The sequence below is a fragment of the Apteryx mantelli genome, chromosome 8 (assembly GCF_036417845.1).
Source record: "Apteryx mantelli isolate bAptMan1 chromosome 8, bAptMan1.hap1, whole genome shotgun sequence".
Lineage (NCBI taxonomy): Eukaryota > Metazoa > Chordata > Aves > Apterygiformes > Apterygidae > Apteryx > Apteryx mantelli.
In genome coordinates this window covers 24,043,473-24,070,188 of record NC_089985.1, presented here as the reverse complement: position 1 = coordinate 24,070,188, position 26,716 = coordinate 24,043,473, and the positions used below count along the sequence as shown (strand labels likewise).

Below are 26,716 nucleotides of genomic sequence, written 5' to 3'. Positions count from 1 at the left end.
ATTGTCTTATGTTATCTCGTTGAATTTAATTAGCATGTTTTATCATCTGGGCAGCATCTTAAAGGAAGCTGCACGCAGCAACACTAGTGGAGCACAGCCATCTTTTGCTGGACAGAAATATGACTATCCAATTTGCAAAGAAAAGTAGGATCCTTATGTGGATAAAAGAACCCTGACATTTCATGTGCACAGCAAAGGTAATATTCAGAGAGCCTGGCTGTGAGTTTACAGCATACCAGTTTCTCCATACTAACTGTATGAGGTTGCTTTTATGATACATAATTTGATTAATTCCACCACAGAGCAATTCAGCTCACTTACAATTTGAACCATCTTCTGACAGTGCCTGTCTCCTTCTAGTGATTACAGAGGGAGTCCAGGTAAACTAGGTGTATCACTTAAGATGATTCAGTTAAATGACTAAAGTTAGACAGCTCTTAATAGCTAAGTAAGCTGCACTTATCTTTTAGGGCATGGCATTGCATGACCTGGGATTTTGGTTCCCTGGTCATTCAGATCAAGCATCTGTGGAGAGACACCCATGGCTCCTGCCTGGGGCCCATCTGATTTCCAAGGAAATCAGAAGATGGTGATGGGAGGGAGATAAACTACGCACACTTAAATCTCACCGTGACATGGAATTGTGACATGACAAGGATGTATGTTTAGTCCTGGCAGATCAGAAGGACCGCTGGGCTAAACACAGCAGTAGTACAGTAAGTGTGAGTTACCTAACTTTGGAAGTTTAATTATAAAAAAATTTAGATTTGACTATTTTTTTCTAATACTGCAATCAATTTGCTCTTTCTGCCTGTACTAATTTTGAAGTATAGTCATTATGTAGCTGTAATTAATTATTGTCATGGAGACATATTATGGTTATCACTTTTGATCTTTCAACTATTATAACTCAAAAAATTGAACGATACAAAAATGAATGTACCATATGAAAAATCTTTCCTTCTCTTGAAACAGAAAACACTTCAGTGTATATAAATATTTTCAAATTGGGTTTATGAAAGGGGTTTAGATTTTAAAGAGTCATAGAACTAATATGAATAATGAAGTAAAGCAACAATGTCAAATAAAACTTTTTTCTCTAGAAAAAAATGTTTTTGTACTAGAGGTTTAACATCACTATAAGGACACAACAGCATTAAAAAGACGTATCTTCTGAAATCTGTAAAATGTTGTCAATATTTGCTGTTATTTTCCAAGTATGATCTAGGATGCTGATTTCCTGTGAGAAAGTCAGGAAGTGATCTAATAAACTAGCTCAAAAGTATTCCAAGTAGTCTTGAAAGTACTGAAATGCATTTATTATCATGTGTTCTGACTATGGATCAAATTGGAAATTAAAACCTTTTAAAAGCAAAATAAGTGTCAGTGTATTGCAAATAGAAATCCAGGATACTACCCAAAGAATAGGGGATATGCCATTGATGAACAGGATATGGAAAAGCAAGTAGATTTGAAGAGGAAAGAAAACATAAGAAAGAGCTTGAATACAGTATCAGAAAAGTAATCAGCCTGAACCTTGAAGAAACCCAATAATGATTAATAAATGCCTGCACTGGGGAAAATTTTAAGAGGAAAATAAAATAACTTCAAGGATATTTTTATTTGAGGTAACGGTCTAAATATAAATGTACCACAAGCTGACCATAAATAACTAGTTATATTTAGGTTATGCTAAAAATTGAAGCAAAAGCGGCAACGTCAGCCACATTCTGGACATTATATAAATTACAAAAATATTTATCAGAAAAATAGAAATACATTTTAACTGTATTGGAGATGTAAAAACATCTCCAAACTGAAAAGATACATACTTAGTACAGAGAAATAGAAACTTACCTTATTCATTTTTATGAAGACCTAAGTATAATCCACTTCCACTACAGTCAGTACCTCACATTTCAGAACCTTTAACCACAAAGGAAGAAGCTTCATGCAGAATAGCAGTAGAAAGTGCAATGGTTGATGTAACAAGTCTGTTTGGATTGTGGGTGATGCCTGAACAACCAGCAGATGACTGAGGTTTTGGAAAGTCAGGAGTTTCAGCTTAAACTGAGATTATATAAATTGTTTCCTTCTCTTCCCCCCTCTTATTCTCCACGTCTGAAGCTCAGCTTTGTGCTGCTGTGTAAAAACCCTTTGTCAAATTTGGAGATACTGAGGAACAGCTCAATTAACTGCTGCAAGCTAAAACCCCATGGAAGGGCAGGATACAGAGGCAATTAAAGAATGCTATGTAATATGAACTATGGATTGGAAAAACTTTGTGTATGCATTCAGGTACCAGAGAGTGAGTCAGGTGCTGAAACACAGACATCCAGTGCCATTTTAGATGCCCCAGGGTACCTGGAACATCTTGTGGGATACCTGTGGTCTTCTGGGAAGGCAGATGGAGATGAGGAAAGATTTTCTAAGGCATCTAAAATGACACCTATATCTAGGTAGTTGCATCACTCCTCAGAAACTTGTTGTCTATAAAAGGATGTTTTATTAGTAGGTGGGCACTGATACAGTGGATGAAAACAGGGAGGGATTATTAGTTGAGTCCATCAAGGGCTGGAACTAGAGTCATGTCTGTACCTGGAGAAGAAATATCTTTCAAAATTTTTCTCATATGCACACAATCCAGGGCCAGAAATGCCCAGAAGAGAGCAGGCCATGAGATCCTTATACTTCCATTTCTTGAAGCCCAGAGGACACTGCTTAGTAAGGACCAGCTGTGTAAGCAGTAGCCCATTTGGACAGAGTTTTCCTACAGGTGGTTTTCACAGAGAATAGAAGCTTCCAGACATCATTACATTTGACCGACTTATGTATCCTCCAGAGAGACAAAAACTGACTTTTCTAGGACTGTGTAAGGGCCATTTTCACTCACAGGTAATACACTGGTAAAATTATGGGAGATGGCTAGTTTGGCTGAGACCAAGATAAATCTGCATCAACTACATGACTGATCACCAACCACTTTCACAGTTCTGGTAACATCCTGGAAAGGAGTATTTTGTATTCGATAGTGCGTTGTCTCTTCAGTCAAGGGAAGGGCACATTTTTTATTACAGACAACGCTATTAAACAGCCCTTTGTTTAATGCAATACAGATTTCCTTGATGGGAGAAATGGACACCAAAGTTGACCCTAGAAGCTAATTAGGAGGTGGCTCCTGGTCTGGTTGATCACAGATATTTGTGCTGTTTTCATCTGGAAGGAGACAAGATGCTAACTTTGCTCTCTTCTGTTCTAGCAGAAAGGATATTTGCAAAAATGAGGTCAAGGAACGAGAGAGGCAACTCTAAAATGAAAAGCAGACAGTAGCTCCCGTTATTGACTGCCTGTTTTTCAAAGCATGAGAAGAACTGAATATCAGAATTGATGCTGGGAGCCAGCAAATGAACCTGTTCAGAGGCAGCTGAACTGCTATAAGTTTGTTAAATTAACTTAATGCAGAACTCTAAGCAAAGCACCATATGCACTCAAGCGCACATGCAGGGTTTAAAAATCTTTTCAATGCTACCTAGAGACCACAATGAGCCACCTTCAGTGCCACTACAACCTATGATATCATGGATACTGAAAGGAAACAAGGATTTCAGGTCCTCAGGTCCTGCTTCCCAGATCAACCAGACTGGACACCTGTTGGCTATGTAATGGTTTCCGTCTGATATGTCTGCATGGGTCTCTTCCCATGGACACCAAGACGCAGGGGTAGACTAGCATGTGCCATCTTACTCTGGTATCAGGTTGTTCTCAGTTTCACAGTCTAGGTATAGCCAATCGGAACTAATGGGTCAAGGGAAGAAGGGATGAGACAAGAGCTTTGACGCTAACTTCTAGATGTAATAAAACATTCGAGGTACAGCAAAGTGAGTTATAAACCTGGGCCTGCTGGAATATGCATAGGCAAAAGATTATGGACTGGTCTAGTGTTGAGGCTGCTTGTGCTAGGCCATTCTTACACCATCTGGAAAATAGCTGTATCAGTAAATAAAAAGTATAAAGAAACACTAGTGTAAAATAAAATATAATTAGCTGAGAAATACACAACCATGTAGTACAACAAAACATGGTTGCATTTGATCGCACCACAAAAAATGTTGAAAGGACAGACTGCTAAAGCTCCATGTGTGATTTTTGACTTTTTAATGACACACATCTTGAATAATTAACAGTGAAATTTAACATTCTCTTCATATGGATTTTAGGCAATATTATATATTTTTCTGCCCACTGAATTGCAAGCTCTACTGTTGAAACACCGGGGCTGTAAAAAGATATCCAAATCCAATACTTGGTTGCCTCAGTCTGTACTGGGATGCATAAATGTCCATTTTATGACCTCAGGTGTCAAGGTGAACAGCTAAGCACAACTTCAGAATATTGTTTATAGACATTTTACAATTGATTTGCTTAGAGTCTGGAAACACATTTGCATGAAGGAAGTTACACTTTTTTCATTAAAAAGTTGATAACACTATCAAAAGAAATACAGCCTAGGACAACTTACCATTCTATTATTTTTACTTGTAAATCTAATTATTTTACATAAAATCAGTATTATGAAAAACTCAGTATTAGAGGAACTGACATACATAATAAAAAACAAAAAGCTTAAGAAATTTGTGAGGAAAGCATTTCACTCATTTAAAAATAAGCTGGGACATGTAACAAAGTTTATTTTCTCTCATGTGATTTTACTCTATCTATAAAAATCCCTTAGTTTGAGTACTATTCTCCTGTATTGGCACACTCCAATATTTTTCTCTGTAATCCTGAAAACAGCAAAGTCAACAAACAAAGATTTAAATACTTTTCAAAATGAGATCATATAATTAGAATTCCATAAATGAGACATCAATTTTTATTATTATCTACTCTGTGCAGCAAACTACCCCTTAATAAATAGTCATACAACAGAAAATGAATTCTCTTAACTGTATTTGAATGCTTCACTCTGGAAAAATTACTATAATTTTTTTTCAGCATTTACAATATACTTTATGTTTTAGAAGATGTCATCAAATATTCCAAGAAAGGGCTTGACATCATTGGTTTCATCATCAAGAAGATATCTAATGAAAATTAAACAAATTAAAAAAAAATTATACATTGTACAACAAAACCTATGGAATCAGAAACATTACATAAAGTACAGCCAACAGATATCAAGACAAGCAAAATAATTTTAAGTCTCTTCCTTCCTAAGAAAAATTGCTGCTATTAAAGTGAGAATTAATCCTTTTAAAATTAATTTGCTATAAACTAATGCATTGCCTAAAGGCCCAAGTCCCACAAAAAGCACTTGAACACTACAGCAACATTAAAACATATACAAATTATTTTGTATTACCTGGGATCCATTTCTTTTTCTTGTTCTCTTGTGCAAGTAAAAAAATCCCCTTTCCTAGTGAATTTAGAACAGTCTGAGATTATTTCTGAGCTTGAAGAACATTGTATGTTTTTGAACTCTTGTGAAGGATTTGAATGCTTTTTTTCTTGAAAACTGAACTGCAATGTAAATGTTACAAAGTGTGTATAGTTAAAATAACTAACTGAAAGAGAAACTGCCAAATTGTTGTATTATGTAGTATAGATATTTATATTGAGATTATGGTAGCTGACACGGCCTAAGCACATGCATGATTTGCAGAATCACACCTAAACTGAGTAAGTAGTTTTGAAATTGTTCTATATAAAAGTGAATTGAGTGAAAGATTCTATATGAAGTGAATTCAAGTCCTATTTCTCTTTACCATGATTATCACTCTGAACTCAAAATGTATGGTTGTTCATTATTTGGAAAATTCAGAGAGGTTCAGAAATTCAACATGTCTAAACTGATTCATGAGTCAGATACAGTAAATATGAGATAATGAAATTATCTAATTTTATTACAGGAAAAACTGTTATACATAGTTTTTACTCACCATATTTATATTTCCACTCTGTACAGACAATTTCCCTTTTGATGGGCCATTAAACACAGAAACAACTGAATTCTGGGTATTGGTTTCATTTTGTAATGTGCAAGAACTGAAAATATCAAGCAGAATAATTTAAGTATTTTTGCAGAAATGCAAAGTGGTTTATTTTCAGTTTTGGATTCTCAATTTATATCCATCCACACTTAATTAAAAATTCAGTTCAAATCATTTAGCAATTCACATCTTTTTAAAGTTGAAATTTCACTCACTTTCACAGGTTACATTCCAGTTCCTCTATTCCCTAAATCCTTAAAAATTTCAGGAACAACCTTCTATAAATCTAATAATACAGATATATATCAATTATAGATATTATTTTTAACTGAATTTAATCATAATAAATTCCATATAATTCTTACTCTTTTGAAATGTCACTTGTGGCTTTGCTTCTTGTATACTGGCAAAGTGGTTCACATTCATCTGTAATTTCAAAGTGAACAGTTCCATGTACCATATAAGAATGAAAGTTTCAAAAATCGAATCACAAAACAGCCAAAAATCCTTGCAAGTATTTTATGTAGTTCCATAAATAATAGTCTGAAAATTATTCAAATATCTAACACTTGAAATATTTCTTCTGTGGGTTTTGGACTAATTTTTAATGCAGAGATAAACAGTGATATAAATTAGGCAGTCACAGGTCATCTGAAAAATTTTAAATTATGCCTTTCTCAATTCTCCATTTCATATTAATTTGTCTCTATATAGGTAAGGTTCAAAGTACAATAATAAATCTGGTGGTCAAGTCAATTAACCAAAGATTTTTAGGTAAATCTAATCATCTTATACTACATTACTCTCAAAAAGAGGTTGGAAAAGAATTTATAAGTAGGAAAAAAATTGTTTTGTCACAATAATCTTACCTAAATCTCTGCTGGAAAAGTTGCTAGCAAATACTAATTTCTCATCATCAAAATCATCCCAAACATCATTTCCCAATTCAAAGTTCACATTCAAAGCCTCTGAAAACCAAGATCTGCTTTTATCTGTATCAGTCAAGTTATGCATTAAAGATTCTTTAAGATTTTTTTTTGATGTCATTGTCTCTTGGCTTTTCTGACTCACAGACACTGAATGCTTCCAAGACAAATCTGTAATACATTTATAATGCACAAGTAAAATAAAAAATCTACTGTGTTTTTAAGACCACTTGTTCAAGCTATTAAAAGGATTGCCATGTATGCATTTTCTCCTCAGCATTATCTTAAGAAAAAAGTTATCTTCACTGTAGAACCTAGTAAACAAGCCTTATGTAAATCATTATTTCAATCACTGCAATTTCCTTCTTTTGTTTTGTCAGAACCATTGTTTGATTCTAAGTTTAATATTTTAATTCAGTCCTTTCTTCTCTTCACAGTGTTTTCCAAATCATTCTGAAAGTTAATTCATTGTCTTCCTCTCATACAATCCAGTGCCTAAGAACTAGCCATGACAAACACATATTCAAACATTATTGTTAAAATTCCTAATTAAGAAGTGATAATGTTTAAAAATTTTTTTTTTCTGGTGCAAAGACAATTTTCCTGCTCCCTCACCTACTCTCTTTCCCTTCAGCTGGTTGTATTCTTTCTCTTCCTCACCAATCCAGTTCTCTTTACTCGTTCTTTTTCCTTTGTCTTCTGCCATACTTCCCTCTAGCACTAGACTATGATGAAATCTTCATTCTGTTGCCCAGGACCTAATCTGCCTGGGAAACCCTGATCTAGATCTCCCTTTCACCAGAGAGAGCAGCACGGGCTCCAAACAAAGATCCCATTCCACAGACGTTGGCAATACCAGGAGGGCCCTGCTATTGTCATTTTGGGTATGCAGAGTCAGCACGGTGCATTATTGCACAGACACACGCACACACACTTTAAACTAAATTATAGGTTTAGGTTACTAAATTTCACAGCATATTCTTCATTCCTTGCATTTTTTTCATATGGAATGGAAAGATACCATATTATAGATGCAGTTAATCCTATAAAAATAATAGGAACAGATGTCTCACTTCATTACAATCATTTTTGGTGCTTTTTTTTTAAATGTAGCTGGTCCAGTCACATATAGCCAAGTTTATTTTTTCTGCTGTCCAACAAAGATGGTTTTTAGTCGCAATATCTACTATATTCCATTGATGCTATATGATTTACCTCAAGATGTTCCTGAGTACAGTTTATAGCTATATTGGAATATTCATCTCTCTTCCCGTGAATTTATTCTTATATATAATCTATTCATACACTAACTGGTTCCCACAGAGGAACTGATGATATGGCTATGCAACGGTCTTCCGCCCTAAGGCTAGATAACAAATATTGCAAGAAAACAAATATGAAGAGAAAATCTGAAGTTCTAATTTAAAGAAATAAGATTGCAATTTTCTCCTGAAAATATGAAGTAAAAATGAAATGATACAGTATAGCTGCCAAAGCTTAAGGCAGCATGTATTAACTAAACAATGTATCACTTTATCTCAACACAGTGTTTCTCCCATCTGAGTATGATGTAAAAACATTGGAGCTACTACCTCTTTCACCAAAGATCACCAAAACCAGAAAGGAGTCTGACTCGCATCTATCTACAGTCATTAAATACAATGGCAAAAGGTATGCAATAAGGCAGAACATTATGGCTATATACTGATGAAGACTGAAAGTTTTAATCCCAAACATAAAGACATTTAACCCCAAACAGAAAAACTGATAATGAAGACTGACAGTTTTAACTGCAAACATAAAAACTTTTATATCATTTCCACCAGAAGAAAAACAGAAAGAGGAAATGTCTTTCCAGATAGAGATATTGTATTAAATAATAACTTAGTTACAGAATAGTCACATTTTGTCAACTACCAAAAAATGCTATTTCACTAAATTTTTCAGTAAAAGTGAAAAGGAATGGATACAGGGGTAAAATACTTCATGTATTACAACTAGCTTCAGTAGAAATACATTACAGTCATACCTAACAAGAAGTATTTATAGATTTGGACCCTAATGTATCAGAATTAATCATTATGGTTTTTTAAAGGAACATTTACAAGTTTAGATCTGCATTTGCAAATCCCACTGACATCAAAAGGAAAGCCAACTAAGGGCACTGTTATTTCCCTATATATGCTGTGTTCCATAATGCTATACTGGTTGTTGTAATGATTTCAGCAAGTGTCAATTTACAAAGTACATGCAAATCCAAACAGTGAAAATTGTAATTCTAAACATTAGCAATAACTTACTACACTTTCCATAACTCCAGGATTGCAGTTGTTTCGGAGATCTTCCTAAGATATTAACATTATCTTCTTGATCCACTGAAGGTGATGAAGATGATGGTTTACTGTCAGACCTTTTAAAAAAAACAATGATGTGTCAGTAAAACAGTTAAAGAAAGTTGCAACAGAAACTAATTTGATTCAGAACACAGCTTTTAATTGTTAAAAGTTAACATATTGTCTAAAATAAGACAGATTTTTTTATTTATAGTACCTTGGCAATGCTGGCATCAAAGATTTGGGTGTGAAAACAAATTGTTTGAGATCCACGTTTTGAGACTGATTTAACATCTGCATCTAAAGAAGACATTATTGTAAGTGACAGGACATACACACATTGAAAAGTGGTTTTTTTAATGATCTGAATAACATCATTAACATTGCATCAAACTAGCATATTTTTAAAGATCATACATTAACTCTTTCTGCTGTCTAGTTATCCGATGGGATAAGTTAAAAGGCTTGAATTACAGGCTTCTTTAGAGCTATCCAAGTACCTTGGCAAGGTCAGACTGGTTATCACTAACTGTTTTTCTTCTCTTATTAGCTATAGGCTAAATCATCCTCTACTGCAAAAAATCCTGTGAGGAGGAAATAAAACACTCCAAAATCTCAAACACCACTCTTGCTGCAGAAAAGACTAGTTTAACACTACATTGCTTTGAAATCTTTCAGAGCTTAAAATTTTTTTTTATAAACACACAGTGTCAATGCAGAAAGATCTCTTAGTAACATTATTCTCATAGATACCACAATTTGTTTTCATTTCGGGTCATATTTTGCCAAAATGAGGTTACAGTACAGTACCTTCCAACTATGCCTCTGTAGCTCACCCACCACAATCTATCAAATCCCATGAAATAAAAACACAGAGTACTTGCAGAGAGGCATACTATGGGAAGCGTCTCAATTAGCAGCTGAACCTTTCACGGATTATCAGGCCTGTAGTACCTTTGTGCTTCTTTGCTGTTCATATTCCACACAGAAGAGACATATTTGCATGTTCATACTTCGGTTATGAAATGCTCTCCAGCAATAAATACATACAAGTACATAAAAGATTAAAATAAATCTATTCAATGGATGACTCTATTCAAATGAACCTTTAATCGCTTTACTGGGGGTACAGATGAAATTGAATTCCTGCTCCTTAAATCAGCTAGATACAAAGAAAACTTTGAATCTCCCTTCATCTCTGACTTTGGAGGCACTCCAGTTTTACCTGAATAAAGGAATGAAAGATCCTCAGAGTGGTTTAGAAGGGATAAATCCTAACTCTTTTCAAATCAATGGAAACTTTGCCACTAAGCTTAGTATCTTTTATTGAAAGCTAAATATTTAATGCACTCATATTTATACAAAAATGTGACAAGCTTGACAATGTTCTTAAATCATATGCTAGATGTTCTGAAAAATGTTATTAAACATTGTAATCCTTATGAAAGTGTAATAAAATGTTTTATTATTACTTTTATGACTGCATCATAGCAACAACTTAAGCTTGACTTGCTTGCACAACTTCTGTTAATGCAGACATTGGTATCAATGGACTATGCTGAATTATACTAGTCAAAAAGTGACAGAAATAAGAGGCTTAATGAAACTCACAGCAGTCATGTCCACACACATCTTTATTTTTACAGTGATGGTTGCATTCTCTGTTCCCATAGTTCCTGTAGGTAATCTCTTGTTTAGATCTGCCTCCTAGATTAATATAATGCAGAAATGCTCATTTTAAATTTCGTATTTATTGTTGAAAGTACTTCATTCGGCAAAAGAAGGGCTAAAGCAATCTGGGTGCTAAAAGCTTGTTGCCTTCAACAATGTTCTGCCTGCTCAGACAATAAAATGGGCAAGAAATTAAGCAACCACACTGAAAAACAGAGGCACTCCCACCAAACCCAAATTGAAGAAGTATGAGATACCAGACAAGTTTTTTTCTTACATTCATCAAAGAAATGCACTGTAGTACTTGACAAGTTGAAGCAGCAGCATTATATTCTTGTTATACTTGTGAAAGAAACAGTAGAAATAAATAAAGACCTAGTTCTCTATTGAAAGTAACGTTCAGTTTTCTTTTGACTCCAGTACTAGCTGAATATTGTGATCTCTTTGTTTACCTGCATTTATTTTTGCTGCTGGCAGTCTTTGTGGTGAGCCATGATACGTATCAAGTGAAGAATCAGCTTTCAGTTTTTGATTTATAATCACTTTACTTCTCAGCATTTTCGGTCCTAAGTAAAATGCTGTATACACTTGCTGTACATCAAGGCCAACTTTGAAAAAAGCCAAAAATATTTAAAATGGATGTGAAATGTTTCTAAACTACTTATTACATTCACTTTTGTAAAGGGTTTAAGATAATGTACCATTAAAAGCAAGCTATTATATGAATGGGCTCTTTACAATTTAAGATTTAAAAAACCCACACATTTTCAGAAATTAAAGCCATGGTTCCTACATGAGTAATCTAGCTATACTATATAGTATATACTAGTCCCTTTAACAGAATTTTTCTGTATTGTTTTAAAACTAGGATTAGCTCTGGCTTTGAATTGCTGATCCAGTTTTCACTATAAAATTGTACTATAACCTGCTTTATCGGAGTATTAGTAGCTCTGTATTTTCAAAGGAATAAAATGAAGATGTTGATAGCATTTTTGTAGTTGAATGCTGATGTTTCTAGTATTAGATAATTAAACCAAGATTCATATAAGACTATGAGAGACACTATTTGTAGGAAGAGTAGCTTTTATTAGGCAAATAACATTGCTGGAAAACCAGACAGGCTTTTAAAAAATGAAAGCATTTCCCTCGCATCTGAAACAAAAGCAGACTTTAAACTAAATAGAGGCTAGGAAGTCCTGCTTTTAAAATAAGTTATGAATGGGATAATTTGAGAAAAATTAACAGTTCTGTTGAGTTTTTCTGAACTCAATACAGCTTGTAGATAGCCAAGTAGTAGAAAAAGGAAATTCTTTTATTTATTTCCAGTTGGTTAGAAGAAAACACTCCTTTCTTCCTGAGCTACAGGTTTAACTGTAGGAGTACAGATGTTTCTCCTAGGCTGGATTACTGTAATATTCTTAAGGTTCATCATGGAAATAACAAATATACTTCATTTAATCTAGCATACAGCAATCCTCTTTACAGGCGGGGCATGATGACAGAATTTAACACAGCCAGTCCATTTTTTAATTGTATTGCACAAGCCTGTGTTTCAAGGTCATCACCATCTCTCTGCACCTGCTGTGGTAGCTTCAGCTCCAGAGAAGCTGACACTGAGGAGACTAATGGCTAAACCTACACAAGTGAAGGCACAAAGTTCTCCGTTGCAGAAATCTCTTGCTACTGAACCAGATGGATCCATATTTAGTACTTTTATATCACAATGCAGAGTCTAGACATTGATAAAGACAGCTCTTCCCAACATAAGTAACCTAGAGAGCTGATAGGTTATATCTGCTGAAAGATAATTCAGCTTGAGGACGAAAGGCAAAAGAGAATCCTAACTTGTATCAACAAAACAAAATTCTATCTCCTAATAACAGTTTCTATGTTTCCTAATCTATTAATATGCTACTAAATGAAACAGATTTGTAGTTAGGACAGTTAGCTAATACTCAACACAATAAAAACAATGAATAGAATTTTGTTTCCAGATCAGTTAATTTTATTATATTTTTGCCTTGATATAGTGTTTGAATAATTTATTTGAAATCCTTATGCAGTTGTTTTTAATTTAAAGGCATATCAATTAACGTACCATAATCAGAACTAATTAAATTTATACTGAAGTCCTCTGATTTAACAGCTCTTTTCACTTCAATTTTCTTAGTCCAATTTCCAGTTTTCAGCAATACAGAATCCCTGTAATATATCAGTAAACTTCTATTACATGTGGTCAGTGAAAAACAAGATTGTATACTATGGTCCCAGTGGTGTTAAAAACCTAGTACTCAGCTTTGGTTCTTGGATTTTGCTTGGCAAGTGGCCTAAGAATAACCTTCTAATAAAACATGACCTGTGGCCATAAGAGAGCCAGGATCCTGCAGTTCAGTTTCAGTTCTGCCGAAAGTGCCAGACTTTGGCCAGAGCTCAGGCGAAGTTCATGCAGTTGGAAGAGATTTTTTTTTTCCCCTTCCCCATTTGCTCCAAGCATAGCTTATCCACCTGGAGAATTTAATTCCATATCTGACTGAAAAACAGTCTCAACAATACTATATGATTAAATAAACCCAGCTAAGAAGCATAAGTAACAATCTGAGAATGTATCATTTTAATAGATATTTTACATCTTTTGCATTTACATGGAAACTGGATTATTAAGACTCCAGAACATGACATCAGAGCTGTACAGATATTTACACATACTCACTGTACTTACAAGCACACCAGCATGATTTTTTTTATGCTGAATCTTGTGTAGTATTTTAGATGACAACAGAATGACTAGAAAATGTTATGGGATAATGAATAATTTTGTACCACTCGGCATCAACAGAAAATATTGCAAAAGGTGCAGAACACAGAAAGCATTAAAACCCAAAAGTCTTTAAAGATGTGAACAAAAAAACCTTGACCATACATACATAATTTTCTGTTTAAAAATGACTTGATTGTCAGCATCTCCTACGACCAATGTTACATAGTGAAAGTCTGGTGCAGTTCTCTTTGTCTGTAACTGTTCAAAGTTTGTTAGTTTGATGGTTACTAAGATTTCAGCCAACATATCACTGTATTTTGCAAGCTAGAAAAAAAATGACATAGAAAAAGACATAATTGCTAAAATGTGCAAAGTAATACATAAATTCATAAATTTTTAACTGTTGATAGAAACACAAAAGCTCAATTTGCTGTGCAATTTTTATTTGTTGTGCTTAGATATTTTTATATAGTATACCAGCTATTGAGCATAGCTGGTATATTAAATTTGATTAAGTTTTGAGAATAAAAGGTGGTCTGCATCAAGCCTCTGAAAAAAATCCTCTGTTCAATGCAAAGAGAAATGTGAAAAAAGAAAATAAGGTATTTTTGACAGAGTATGAGAAGAAAATTTCTGCCATTCCAACATTTCTTTATGAAATTTTTATCTTATTAAATCTTTCTTCTGAGAATAACTTTAGAGTCACTCATCTGATACTACGTCAAATGACAAACTAAAATAGGACTGTTGTAACAATAGTAGTATTTCACACATATATCAAATGCTTTTAAAAAAGGTTTTTTTAACTTCAGAGGTGTCTTCATTTTGCACCAACTTCATGAAAGACTTGAAGGTTATTTTTCAGATTTGGTATTTCAGAAAACTGAGGCACAGTATCTATGCGACTTGCTCAAAGACAAAGAGAGAATACATATTGGAACCCCAGAGCTCCCGATTACACGTGATTGGAGCATCAAATTACATCTTTCCTTTGAAATGGTGCCAGCTAGTTTAATATAATCATCTACTCTTTCTATATATTCCTAAATGTGACAAAAAAAATAAGCATCAGTTAATGTTTGTTTAGTAAGTTTACACTGATACTTTTCTGTCTCTAGGGTTTTTTTATATTTAAGACAGAAGACAACTCTCAAATTCACATATAAAACTAGAATGTTTACTTCTCTTTAATATAAAAAGTTATCAACAAGAATAAGGAACAACAACAAAAAAGAAAATCTGATGTATTTATAGGGAATGTCCATTTCAAAGCTCTCCTTTGACCTCTAAGAATTTCATTATACATGCTAAGGTAGAAGGAAGCCACAACACTGCATATCTTCTGTTAGTGAAGGCTCAAGATTTCTTAAAAGCAGTATTTGCCCTTTCATTTAACAATACTTAAATATAATGAGAATAAAAACATAAACATGAAAGTATTTACCTGTTCAATGTCAAGTTCATATTTTGGAAGATGTAACACAGATTCTTTTATCTGGTTCCCAAAAGGAGGATGTCTGTTCAAAATCTGCAAAGATTTAGTTTCATTTCTGATGCATTAAACTGATAACAGAGATACCAACAAACACATGAATCCAAGAAGTCAAAGTCACCAGAGTGATTACACAAAGAACAAAAGCCCTTAGGACTACTAATTTTCTGCTATCGGTGATGCCCAGAACAGAAACTGAGCCAAAAGACAAGCAAATTCCAATACTTTTTCATACTGCTACCTCTTCTGTTCAAGTAACAGCCAACCGACTAGCCCATGACCTCAAAGAACTACTTAAGTTTTATATGAGATGACTCTTGTCTGTTGTCCAAGATTTAATGAAAAAATAATTTTACAGGAAAACTGCGAAATGGGGACAGAAAAGAGAAATCAAACCAATTCTAAAAGGCAAAACAGAAAAATATCAGTAAGGTCCATTTCATTTAGAAGTCCATGATATCTCTTCCAGAACACTGGAAAAAGTTTCCTCAGAAAAGAAGCAAAGTGCCAAACAAGCTGTGCAACAGGACTCTGGCAAAATTCAATTTTGTTTTCTCATCCAGGGGAAAAAATCTAAGTTCCCTAAAATCAAGAAGAGTTTTATAGATGATTCAGAAGAATTTTATTTTAATTATTTTATTCTATGACTTTTTTTACTAAAACTAGCAATAATGGAAATTCACAATTTTCGTCATTAACAGACATTGAGAGAAACTGTAAATACACATTCCCTTTCATGTTTTTTTCTAACACTCCAAAAAGGGAAGCGTGTATCATCTTTTGTTTCAAAACATATTAATGATGAAATTCTACATATTTAAGCAACTGCTTTCCAAACCAGGTAAGTCAGTGAAATCACCATATGAAATTTGCTAAAACAAAACAATATACACATTTTAAAGAAAAAAAGAGTAGCTGCTGCACATTAATTTAGTAGTATAAACAAATAAATCACTTAAAACACTGCATTTGTGTACAGTCATGTAACAGATACATAATTATACTGCAATTACTAACAACAGTGTTAATACTCAGTATTTTCCTTATGTTTTTCTGCAAAATAATAAATTACCAATTCCAGTTCTCTTGCATTTGTGTCTTCTATTTTTTTAAATGAGGTCAGCCCAGCATTTACCATAGCATTTGATAGCGATACACCTGTTGAAAATTTTAAAATTGTATGCTGTTAAATGACAATGACTAATCTCAAATTATTCTCAACAACTGCATTACAGCATGTAAAAAGAAAAAGGAAATCATTTTACAGGTATGCTTGTTCCTAGCTTTTTGCCCAGCAATTATCAAATTTCTTTTCAGTTACTAACTATTTTAATATTTAGTTCCACTTATCCAATAGTAAAAACAAGTGCAATACAATCAAGTATGAAAACATTCAATATTTCAATACTGACAATTTCCTCATACAATTTCTAAAATAAAACAGATTATAATTCATTTTCTGCAGGTCTTATTCATGCAAAACCAAGAGTCAACAGACAAGTGTTCTGGACCTACATGATGAAAAAAAAGCACGTCATTCACACAGCATTGTTTATCTCATATTTTATTCTCTACCCTAGGAATTACTTAACTATATGTTAAATTCATATGGATCTCAATGTTTTTTGAGCAAAATAATAGTAAAAGTCACTCAAGAAGAAAAATACTTATCAACGTAATATTCCAGAAATCTTTGCGGAAATATTTTCCCATGGCTTTATCTGCCACACCAGAAAGTGGACTGGCAAAGAATTCTACATAAAATCTCATTCCTCTTCATGATTACCAGTTCTTTCAAGCTTCTAGCGAGGATTTAGAGTCAGCACTCTGTGCATGAAGAGGCTTTTCTTTACCTGGAACTACAGTCTACTACAATGACTACAAAAATTTGAGATAAAAGATAGTACCAAATACTTAAAGTGGGTATGTGCCTTCATTGTATACAATTCTGTAGGAACGGTAAAAGAACTCTGAAAATTAAGTGGAACCCCTCTCAGAGACTCTTAGGTTGCTTTTTAGAGGGCATGTTAAAGCAACTTGATAAGATTTAACAGGCAAGGACTCATTTGAACTCTGGAATTTCATGATTTAGAGAAACAGAAAGGACTTGTTAAGACCCCTTCTCCTTTGAAGAATATTTGAACACCTTTTGGGTACGACTTGGGGAAAGCACCTTTTCCCATCTACCCTCTCCCTTGTAGAAGCTTTGCAAACAGTCTGAAGACTAAAGACTATCACTTATTACTTCTGCAGGTACTTCAGTTAGAGTTCTTGCCTTGTTTTTTTAAGTGAAGCTGATGGCTAGTTCTTTTGTTCCCAAAATGGCAGAAGGGTTTCTACCAAAGAAGAAAATATGCTAGTGTAAGAGATAAAAATGATGCAGGACTTTTGGTCTATCTTTTTCTGATCAAGAAAAAAAATGGAACCGGAAATCAAACTGAACAAGTAGCGAGGGTGATAAAATCATGGATGGCAACTGATCACTTGTCTGTGAGAACAAGTAAGCAGAGATCAGATATCTGATACAACAGCAAGAGGGATCATCATCACTGAACATGAGTAACAAATGGGAACAGTTGTAGAAATGCAAGAAGAAATATCCTCAATCTGAGTAAAGCCACATTACTGATTACTAAACTATCAATAACATACTGAGGTGTTTAGAAAATAGAGATTTCTAAACATGTTAAAAGGTATCAGTACATTTCTGTGAAGTTAAACAATTCACCTAACTTCACAAAGATACAGAATGGGCTTAGCTGCCACAGCATGACATAAGTTCAAGAATCTGACAGACATCCTAACACAGGCAGCAAATCAGTAACTATTTGACTTAGGGAAGAGAATGAACTGTCAGCAGATAGTTCAAAGAAGCCTGGGAGCTGAATAAATGGAAAGTTGAAAATTAGTAATTCTTTGTAAGATACTCTGCAAGAGTAATGACAGCATAGGAAAAGATACAAAAAAGCAAATCAAGACAGAGATGTATACAGAACTTTTAATAATAAAAACCTAAAACTGACTTTATTCCATTGAATGTGATATATAGGAAAGGACTTGTCTACACCCCAAGCGCTGTGTTGATTTTACTCATCCTAGCCCCCTAGAGATGCTAAACACGAGGCAGACTCCTAAGATGCTCCTTGCTAGGTGCAACTCAGCATTGATCCAGTAGTAGAAATGGGTTCCCACCAGACTGTACCGCACTGTGCAGAAGCTAACAAGCCCTCTCTCCTGTCTCCTAGTGTAAATGCAGCACCACATAAATGAGGCAATACAGTTTCTACAACTGAGCTGGTAGGTCCGTAATATACTGTGTCATATGGATTTTCTGGCTTAGGGCTTCACCAATTTGCAGACCTCTGTACTATACAGTTTTGTACAGAAAAGGCATGTCTTTAGAAAAGAAACATAGAGAATACCCCAGTGAATTCTGAAAGCATGAAGATCTGATACAATCAAAGTGGGAGGCTACACTATTACCTCAAACAAGTATAACTTTTTTTTTTTTTTTTTTTTTTTAATACAGAGGGGTCCAGAATTTCTGAATTCCCTTTCAAATAATTATAACAACTCTGTACTTCAGCCAGAAGGTCATCTAGTCATACAACACAGTGATAGGAAAAACATGATTAGGAACTTCTGATTCTCATGTATTTATGAACCTCATGCACTGTAAATTTACTTCTATTTCAGGTTCCCTATTCACGCCAGTGCAAATTAAAGGGCTTTCATGCACATGAGTAATAGGACCTAATGTGACAGCTCCTTGGAAAGGTGAACTCAGAAATAAAAGAAGTCATAGTCTGGTCAGAGATATGCAATCATACAAATGTGGAGTATGCCCAAAATACTGAGATAAACATTAAGAAAAAAGAACAACACTGTATGAATTACATTCAAAGCCTGAAGAAAATTACTAAATGGATTACTTTCATCCTAGATCATGACAGACTATTCTGGCAACTTTGATACTCAACTTGGGCAAATGAGTATTTGGGAGACTCATTTAATTATGTAAACAGTGACCCCAAAAGTTAAAAATTATAATAATTATGAGTTTCGATCCTCTTTCAGATTACACCTTTATAGCTTCTGACTGGTTTTGGTACCTACCAATTTTTTCCAACTGTTTAGATACATGAAGTGAATTTTCCCAAAGTTTGCACCTGAAACACTTAGCTAAGATCAGAGAGTTTAATAATGCAGAAAAGTTGTTTTTACGTGAAGCCAGAAAATCAGTTAACCCTGTAAAAATAAGATAGACTTGTATTAATCAAATCAAGTGTAATTTATTATCAAATGTACAAAAAAGGATTAAATTTTACCATACATCTAGTAACTCTTATGCCATTTCTAAATATTTTGCCAGTATCTTGTGTCAAAGTAAAGTCTTGAACAGGAATGCAACCCAGCTGAGCCTGAATAAGACTGGAAAATAAACATTTATTTCTTGGTATGTAAGCAGTACTCCTCAGCAAAGCATAGCATCATAAAAGTTTCTATGAGAAAACAAAGTTCAGAATAAAAACAATGAAATAAAAGATCTGATCCACTATATAATGACGCAGAAATTTAACAGGGACTTCAACATTCACAAAATGACTGTTTTTTAATAAAATGTAACAACACAATATAATATTTACCAGTTTACTTTCATTTCTCTTGTTTTTATCTTCCCTTCCATTGGGAACCTACACATGAAAACATACAAATTTTCTGCCACTCACTTTATTTACTGCTAAAAATATATCTTCTTTTTTCAATGCATTTAACTTTTATACCTGATAGTTATCTTGTTCTTATCTCTATTCAGAGAGTTCAATATTTTCTTTTCATTTGTTCTTAACTTGACATCTAGAAATTCTGTGCAGCTGGAGATCATTGTAACCTGTAACAATATAACTTTTTTCTTAATTTATTTTCTTCTCTGCCATTTTTCCACTATTTCTTCCAACTTTTTCTAGTATCGCTGCCAAAAAATTTTGTTGTTTCAACACTATGATCATGAAAAGATGGTCAATCAGTCCTTCCTAATACTGACCAACTTTCTTTCATCTTCCTATGCAGGTCATTTTATGATAAAAAGTAAAGATTTTTCATGAAACTGTTAAATGATTATCCTACTTGAACTTATCCAAAACCAACTGCATTGCTCACACTTTATGACATGCAATTCAAACAGCAACAGTTTTTGTTGTTTATTATATATTTCACTTGGCTTTCACCATTCTCTAGTAACAAAGATAGCTATATGAGAACAGGCATTCCATTTCTTCATGGCCCATTTATTCTATCACAGTATTTGCTTGAAATCAAAATGCCTTTTGTGACAATATAGTTACACAAACAACCTGTGATGTAATGAACAGAGGAAAATGACTTAAAACAATCACGTTCATTCAAAAGTAACATCTGCTTTTCATGCAGCTGTTTTTTGCAATAAAATAAAATTGAATTAATAACACAAGACAATAGAGTATTTTATACATAAATAGAACTGCTTCAGCATCATTTTATCTTCATAAGTGAGGTTAGTAACAGAGGAAAAAGGTGGAAATCTAAAGCTCTCCGAGTACAAAGACTCAAAAATACTGCATGTGTAATTAATTTAGGTACATTTCCTAAAGTCTTATACTTCATACAAACAAAGCCTGAGCTTTTTAAAAGAAATAAAATCTTCTGAACCGTATCTTCGGTTCTGTTTAAAATCAGATATATGTAAATTTTCTTTAAAAAGTTAGATTACCAGTTCATTTAAAGTCTCTGTTCCTTTAATTGTGAAAAACTGTTTCACTGTATCAAATGCAATATAATACCATGCCATTAATCTTCCAGTCTCTGTAAAAGAAGAATATAAAGAAAAATGCCAAATATTTTTTCATTGTATATTTTAAGTCACAAAAACTGAATTCTATTTCTTATTACAGGGCTCTACAAGATTTAACACCACTGACTCAAGATACTATTGCCCCCAGCTGTCTGATAGATATTACTGACCCCATCATAAAGTGGCAGAAAGAAGTATGTGTCAGTTACAGTTTTCTCCAATGAAGATGAATTCACACTAATATATCAGACTGTGAACTGTGGTTGCTGAGAAGCCAACCATTTCTAGCAGCAGATTGTAGAGAAGAGCTGGTATTGATAAAACCTCTCCTTCTTTGCACTGTGTCACAGTCCTATTATCCTGTGATAATGTTCTACACTTTTCTCCTAATCTGCAACAAAATTTCCAGCAACATCAAAAGATAAGATCTGTACAGTGATCAAGTTTAAGAGAATAAAACTTCCATGATTTGTTAAATTAACTTTATCGTATATTCTAGGCACACCATTGTTCAGATTCTGCCCTCTCCTACATCTGTGTATTGACATCAGTGGTTCACAAGAACAGCTGTGACCCTTTGCAGTTCACTGCTATCTCAGTATCACTTCTGAAAACTAGTGTATTAAAAAAAAAAAATTACCTGTTGATTTGAAATTATTTGCTTTATCCATCCTGATCAAATCAAAAGACGATAAATCATTTAAGTTCTTCAAACACAACTCTGCCCACAATTTGAAAAAAAACACATATTTTTAGTACATACGACCCAGGAACAACATCATCTAACTGCAGTGAACATATACCAGAGTAATTCCACTGAACTCAAGTAAAGGTTGTAGAATACAATCCTGCTCCTACTTAAGTTGGGAACAATTTCTTCTCTCTGGGGAAAGCTCATATCCTCAAAGATATCTGATACAAGACAGTCCAACTCTTTTAGAAAAGCAAAAGTAGCAAAGTAAAAGAAACTAGATGCAAGAAACATAGGCTGCGGATTTAAATTCTGAACGACAATCTGAGAACTCACAGTATTTATGCAAAAGATTTCTACTAAAGTTGTAACACTTAAATAGTTGAAATTTCAAATATCCACAGATATTTATGAGTCCTTCATTGGGTATTTTCACACTGTACCAACTGCATTTGTGTTTACTTCAGTAAATCTATTTACCTGCTGGTGTTGCTTATCTGCATGAGGATGATCAAAGTGTTTTGTTTGTTTTTATCTTTTTCAAAACCAAGGAAATTAAAAGGCAAAAGTGACATTAATACAATGTTGAGAATTTAAACATAAGTTGCCAAAGCACTCAAAGTGATAGTTCCCATAGCAACCAGAAATCATTCACATCACAAATGCAATGTAGGAAAACATAACTAACGATATATATTACTACAAAATATTTCATGTGTGTAGGGGAAGTGAGCTAGTTTCTGTAACAGCTTCAAAAAGAGGTTGCTTATAAAATCAGAGCACTTCAAGGTAATACAGTCCACACCTAAAAGCATTTGGAAGTGAAGCCTTCCATGCCTTATCCCGTATGAGCTTATTTAGGTCAGAACATGCTTTACTCCCTCCTTTCCTTTCAACCCACATTCCAAAAATAGAAATGTCCTCATCTAAAGGAGACGGAAATGAAGAAAACAATTGAAAGAGCACATGAACTGTATTTCTTTGCTTACTGTTTTTTTATCTGCAAGTTACAGTCCATGTGTCTTATATTTGGAGATTTCAAGCAGCACTGTATACAGTTAGAAACATCTGGAGGTGGGTCCTTGTATCCCTTATGCAAAACAACCTCAGCATAGCTTCACCAAGCCCAGCATCAACCACAGATGCTTCTACATTTTCTGTAGAATGTTGTAAATTTTGTGTAAAATTCAGTAAATGTGTAACCGAAATCCAAGTGATGGCTCTACAAATTTCAAAGTATACCTCAATCTATACTGTGCTTTCATGGACCAGGCCCCCTTCAGATATTTAAGTTCCAAATGGTCAGGTATACAAATGTACAGAAATAGGATGGACATAAGGACTTGCACTGAAGACAGAAAACTGCATTTGTAGATTTGCAGAAATCCAGTTGAAATCTTAGCAAGTAGTGTTCTATTTTGGATTACAATTTATTTGAGATTTATTATAAAACTTAGATAAAAAAGAGTTGTATACTATTTTCATATTGGAAGAAGAGAGGCACTAATCCCCAAACTATTTAGTCAGCTGTATGTTTTCTGACAGAATTGTATTTAATTAAAAAATAGTATTACAAAAAAAACCCTTAAATTAAATGATTGTTTTATTCAAGCCTTAGCCAAAAAAAAAAAAAATCTTTCAGTAATTTTTATAGTATATAACAGAAAAAAAACATAGTACTGCTAAATACAGTTGGTCTTTTCCTATCTGTAAAGTTGGATGCTTCATTCTCACATTGTTACTCACCTGAAGAGTAGATACAATCTCTTTTGATTACCTAATTGCATACTTTTACTTCACTGGTATTGTATTATATATTTGCTATTCATATGCAACATTTAAAGCTAAGTTTGGAATTAACACAGCAAATAATTCTTAAGAGAATCTACTAAATCAGTGCATCTGTGATATGACTTGAAATCATATGGAATACTTCATGCATAGAAATGTTCAAAAGACTGCAAGTCTTCCCTCCACACACCTAAGCAAAATGAGTAATTCAAGCCTTAAGTGCCAAATTTCAGGTAACAAGCAAACAATATACTAAAAGATACTTCTCCAGTGGAAGATGCCATGGTCTGAGGGAGTGGAATTCTCATATTGTACCAGTCCAGATGTCTGAAGTGAAACCATACAATATGCATATTGTGACTTATCAAAAATACATAATTTAAGAGTTGTTCCAATTCGTCAATTCACTGAATCCACCACTGGACAAGATCTGCCACACCCTGGACTTCTCTAAGATTCCTTTTTGATGTTATTTATGCATTTGTGAATGATGGATATGAAAATATCCATCACTTAAATACAGTGCATTCTCCTTCTACACCTGGTGTTTATTATTGCTATCTAACACGCTATAATCATGCAATTTTAAACTGCTTCAGAATAAGCTGAAATTGTTCAAAGTTTTACAACATTTGTTTTCAAGGTTAAATTTATGACAGAGGGAAGATGACAATTTCTGAAACAGGGTTTTTTGAAAGTATGTAAACAGAAATTAATGAAAGTAAATGAGATAAAACAAGGGAAGGACAATTAGCAAGAATGACAAGCATGCAAAATTAAAGTGATCAGTGTGCTAAGTTTTATTTCTGAGTATGCATATTGAGATGAGGTAGATAGAGGCTTTTTTTTTCTCTCTATACAATAAATATTTTTATACCAGTCAAAACACACTGATAGTGTTCAAAAAGTATGGAGTAATAATTAAATGAAATCAATAGCACAATATAGTAGATTACATTTGTTCTGTGAAAAGATCCATTGAAATTAATGGAGACACATAATATGAAAAAGTACGAATGAATCTGGCTTAAAATGTAACATTTTACCGAAAAAGCCCAAAAGTCACTGACCTTGTAATTTTGCTTCAATTCCAGCTTTATCCAATCCAGATGAAAAACCTTCAAGAAGAGACAAACGGCTTTTTAATCTAATACAATTATGTACTTCATCCTCAATACCATAACCTAACAAAACTGATTTGCTGATTTTAGGAGCCAGACAAAATATCCAAAAGTGAAATATTTGTAAATATTTAGTATTCTGGGAACAAATCCAGAGCCTTACAAAGTGCAAGTACATAAGCGCACAGTTAAGTGTCTGTTAGAACAGATGTGCAAAGACAAAAGCTGCAGATGCTCCCCTATATAACATATCATAGTGCTAAGAGTTGTGGAGATGTTGGCAGGAAACTTGCTGGTAAATATGCATTATTTCCAAAGCTAAATATTAACAAAGTTGCAAAATATTATTTAAAATTTTCCTATTTTAGAATACCAGAGACTACCTAAATTGTAAAATCTGTTCAAGTACTAGTTGTGTTATGTCCCAGCCACATGCATACAACTCTGAAAAACTAGTCTCCAGCAGGTTACTAATGATTTCATAGTCGTGTGTATGGCAAGTGGCCAGTGATAAAGATATGATCAGCACTAGGGACTGAGATGCTGTTCTGGGTTGAAGACCCCAGTGTTAAGATTATTAAAACTTTGTTTTAGCAAAAATATGCAATATTAAACAAAAGTTATTTCTCAGCAGCAGATTATATATTCAGTGCTGAAAACTACATTATGGCTTGATCCTGCATTCATACATGGCCCAGTATTAACATGGAAAAAATGGATAATTATGAAGCTGTAAATGCCTTCTTCATGTTTTTGAAGTTATACTATGCTGAAACACTTAATACTTATATTAATGTAATTGGAATTATTTTTCCTTAAAATGTTACAGTTCACATTAGACATCTTGTTTTCAACCCCTAATGAAACAATACTCCATTAGAACAAAAGAAACAAAGTGTATCTAACATAGCAGACTACAGCCTAGTGTCATAATTTAGATCAATTCAAAAGCAACAAACCATAATGAGTTGGATTTTTTAAAGCTCTAATGTATAAAAATGTTGATCGTATCCATTCCAAAGCTACAGTGGAATCTGTGATGGTATGCAGCACTATTTCTGCATTTAAATGCTCAACAAGATGTCTGTGCAAGCTAGCAAGAAAACAAACAAACAAATTGTAAGTATATTTATCAACTAGTAATAGAAAAAGTGCTAAAACTATTTTTGAAAGTAACAATTTTTGTTATTTTATTGTAAACTGTTCACTCTAATCAGTGAGGTCAATAGAAAACAGTGAATAATATATAAATAATCAAAATGTAATTTGTTGTTATGGCTTAATGTACAGCAATTAAAAATAATTCTTTCAACTGTGCAGTTTCATGATTATTTAGAAAACAAAGCTATGTACATTTACAGCTTACAGCACAGTGTTGAATATATAGGAAAAAATAAGTCTTAACCAGATTACATGAGATGAATTTCCTGTTTTATTCTTTAATGTCTTAACCTTTCTATATATTTGACTCTGTTGACATTCTGTTCACATCAAGAGAATTCTGTAGCCTGGTATTTTCCAAACTGCTATCTAAAAATTCAAAGACATGATATGGGTTCAATTCTTGCTTTTTTTGTAATATGCACTTTTTCTGTTTAAGTTTTGCAAGCAGGGATCTACAACTAACTTTCTTTGTTAAATTTAAGATGACCTAGAGATGTTTTTATCTTCTCTAAACATATGTATCATCATGCCTGAAAGATGCAAAATACATGTTAATAAGTGAGTTTCTAGACTTGGAGATTGATCATCATATTGCTGTCAAAATGTAGGGTTTTTTTTTTTTTTTTTTTTAAGATCTGCATATTTACAAGTAGAAATTCTAAACCGAAAAAAAAACTTTAAAGTGAATGAACTTCCGTTCATTCATTCAGTGAAATGAGTGATCTTATTTACAAGCAAAGCCAACCAACTGAAATTAGTTTAAATACAAGAAAAAATGTTTGAAGTTCATCTCTGATACTAGGTTCTCATGAACTGAAGCGGATATGAAGCAGCTCACCTATTCACTGAATTTTAATATGGATGTAGTATCATGGGAATGCTCTAAAGCTCAACTTTATGTCTCAAAATACTGTAAATGAACTGATTGATAGTGTATTGTTGGCTACTA

The 26,716-nt window shown here is 33.5% G+C and overlaps 1 protein-coding gene across 1 annotated transcript in view; it reads right to left on the bottom strand.

The window, feature by feature from the left end:
* Positions 1-4,572: 4,572 nt before the first annotated feature.
* HFM1 (helicase for meiosis 1) overlaps positions 4,573-26,716 on the bottom strand; it is a 40,892-nt gene continuing 18,748 nt past the window's right edge. The window contains exons 17-38 of the mRNA XM_013961211.2: positions 25,563-25,696; positions 24,553-24,600; positions 21,641-21,721; positions 20,920-21,011; positions 19,955-20,061; positions 19,817-19,864; positions 19,504-19,601; positions 19,287-19,418; positions 16,243-16,328; positions 15,123-15,206; positions 13,845-14,002; positions 13,019-13,122; positions 11,373-11,528; positions 10,861-10,956; positions 10,356-10,474; positions 9,467-9,549; positions 9,217-9,326; positions 6,860-6,958; positions 6,356-6,416; positions 5,940-6,045; positions 5,363-5,520; positions 4,573-5,084 (exon numbers count right to left, since the gene is read on the bottom strand). Of these exons, the coding sequence (XP_013816665.2) occupies positions 5,018-5,084; positions 5,363-5,520; positions 5,940-6,045; positions 6,356-6,416; positions 6,860-6,958; positions 9,217-9,326; positions 9,467-9,549; positions 10,356-10,474; positions 10,861-10,956; positions 11,373-11,528; positions 13,019-13,122; positions 13,845-14,002; positions 15,123-15,206; positions 16,243-16,328; positions 19,287-19,418; positions 19,504-19,601; positions 19,817-19,864; positions 19,955-20,061; positions 20,920-21,011; positions 21,641-21,721; positions 24,553-24,600; positions 25,563-25,696 (2,227 nt within the window). The 3' untranslated portion in view covers positions 4,573-5,017. The remainder of the gene's footprint in view (positions 5,085-5,362; positions 5,521-5,939; positions 6,046-6,355; positions 6,417-6,859; positions 6,959-9,216; positions 9,327-9,466; positions 9,550-10,355; positions 10,475-10,860; positions 10,957-11,372; positions 11,529-13,018; positions 13,123-13,844; positions 14,003-15,122; positions 15,207-16,242; positions 16,329-19,286; positions 19,419-19,503; positions 19,602-19,816; positions 19,865-19,954; positions 20,062-20,919; positions 21,012-21,640; positions 21,722-24,552; positions 24,601-25,562; positions 25,697-26,716) is intronic.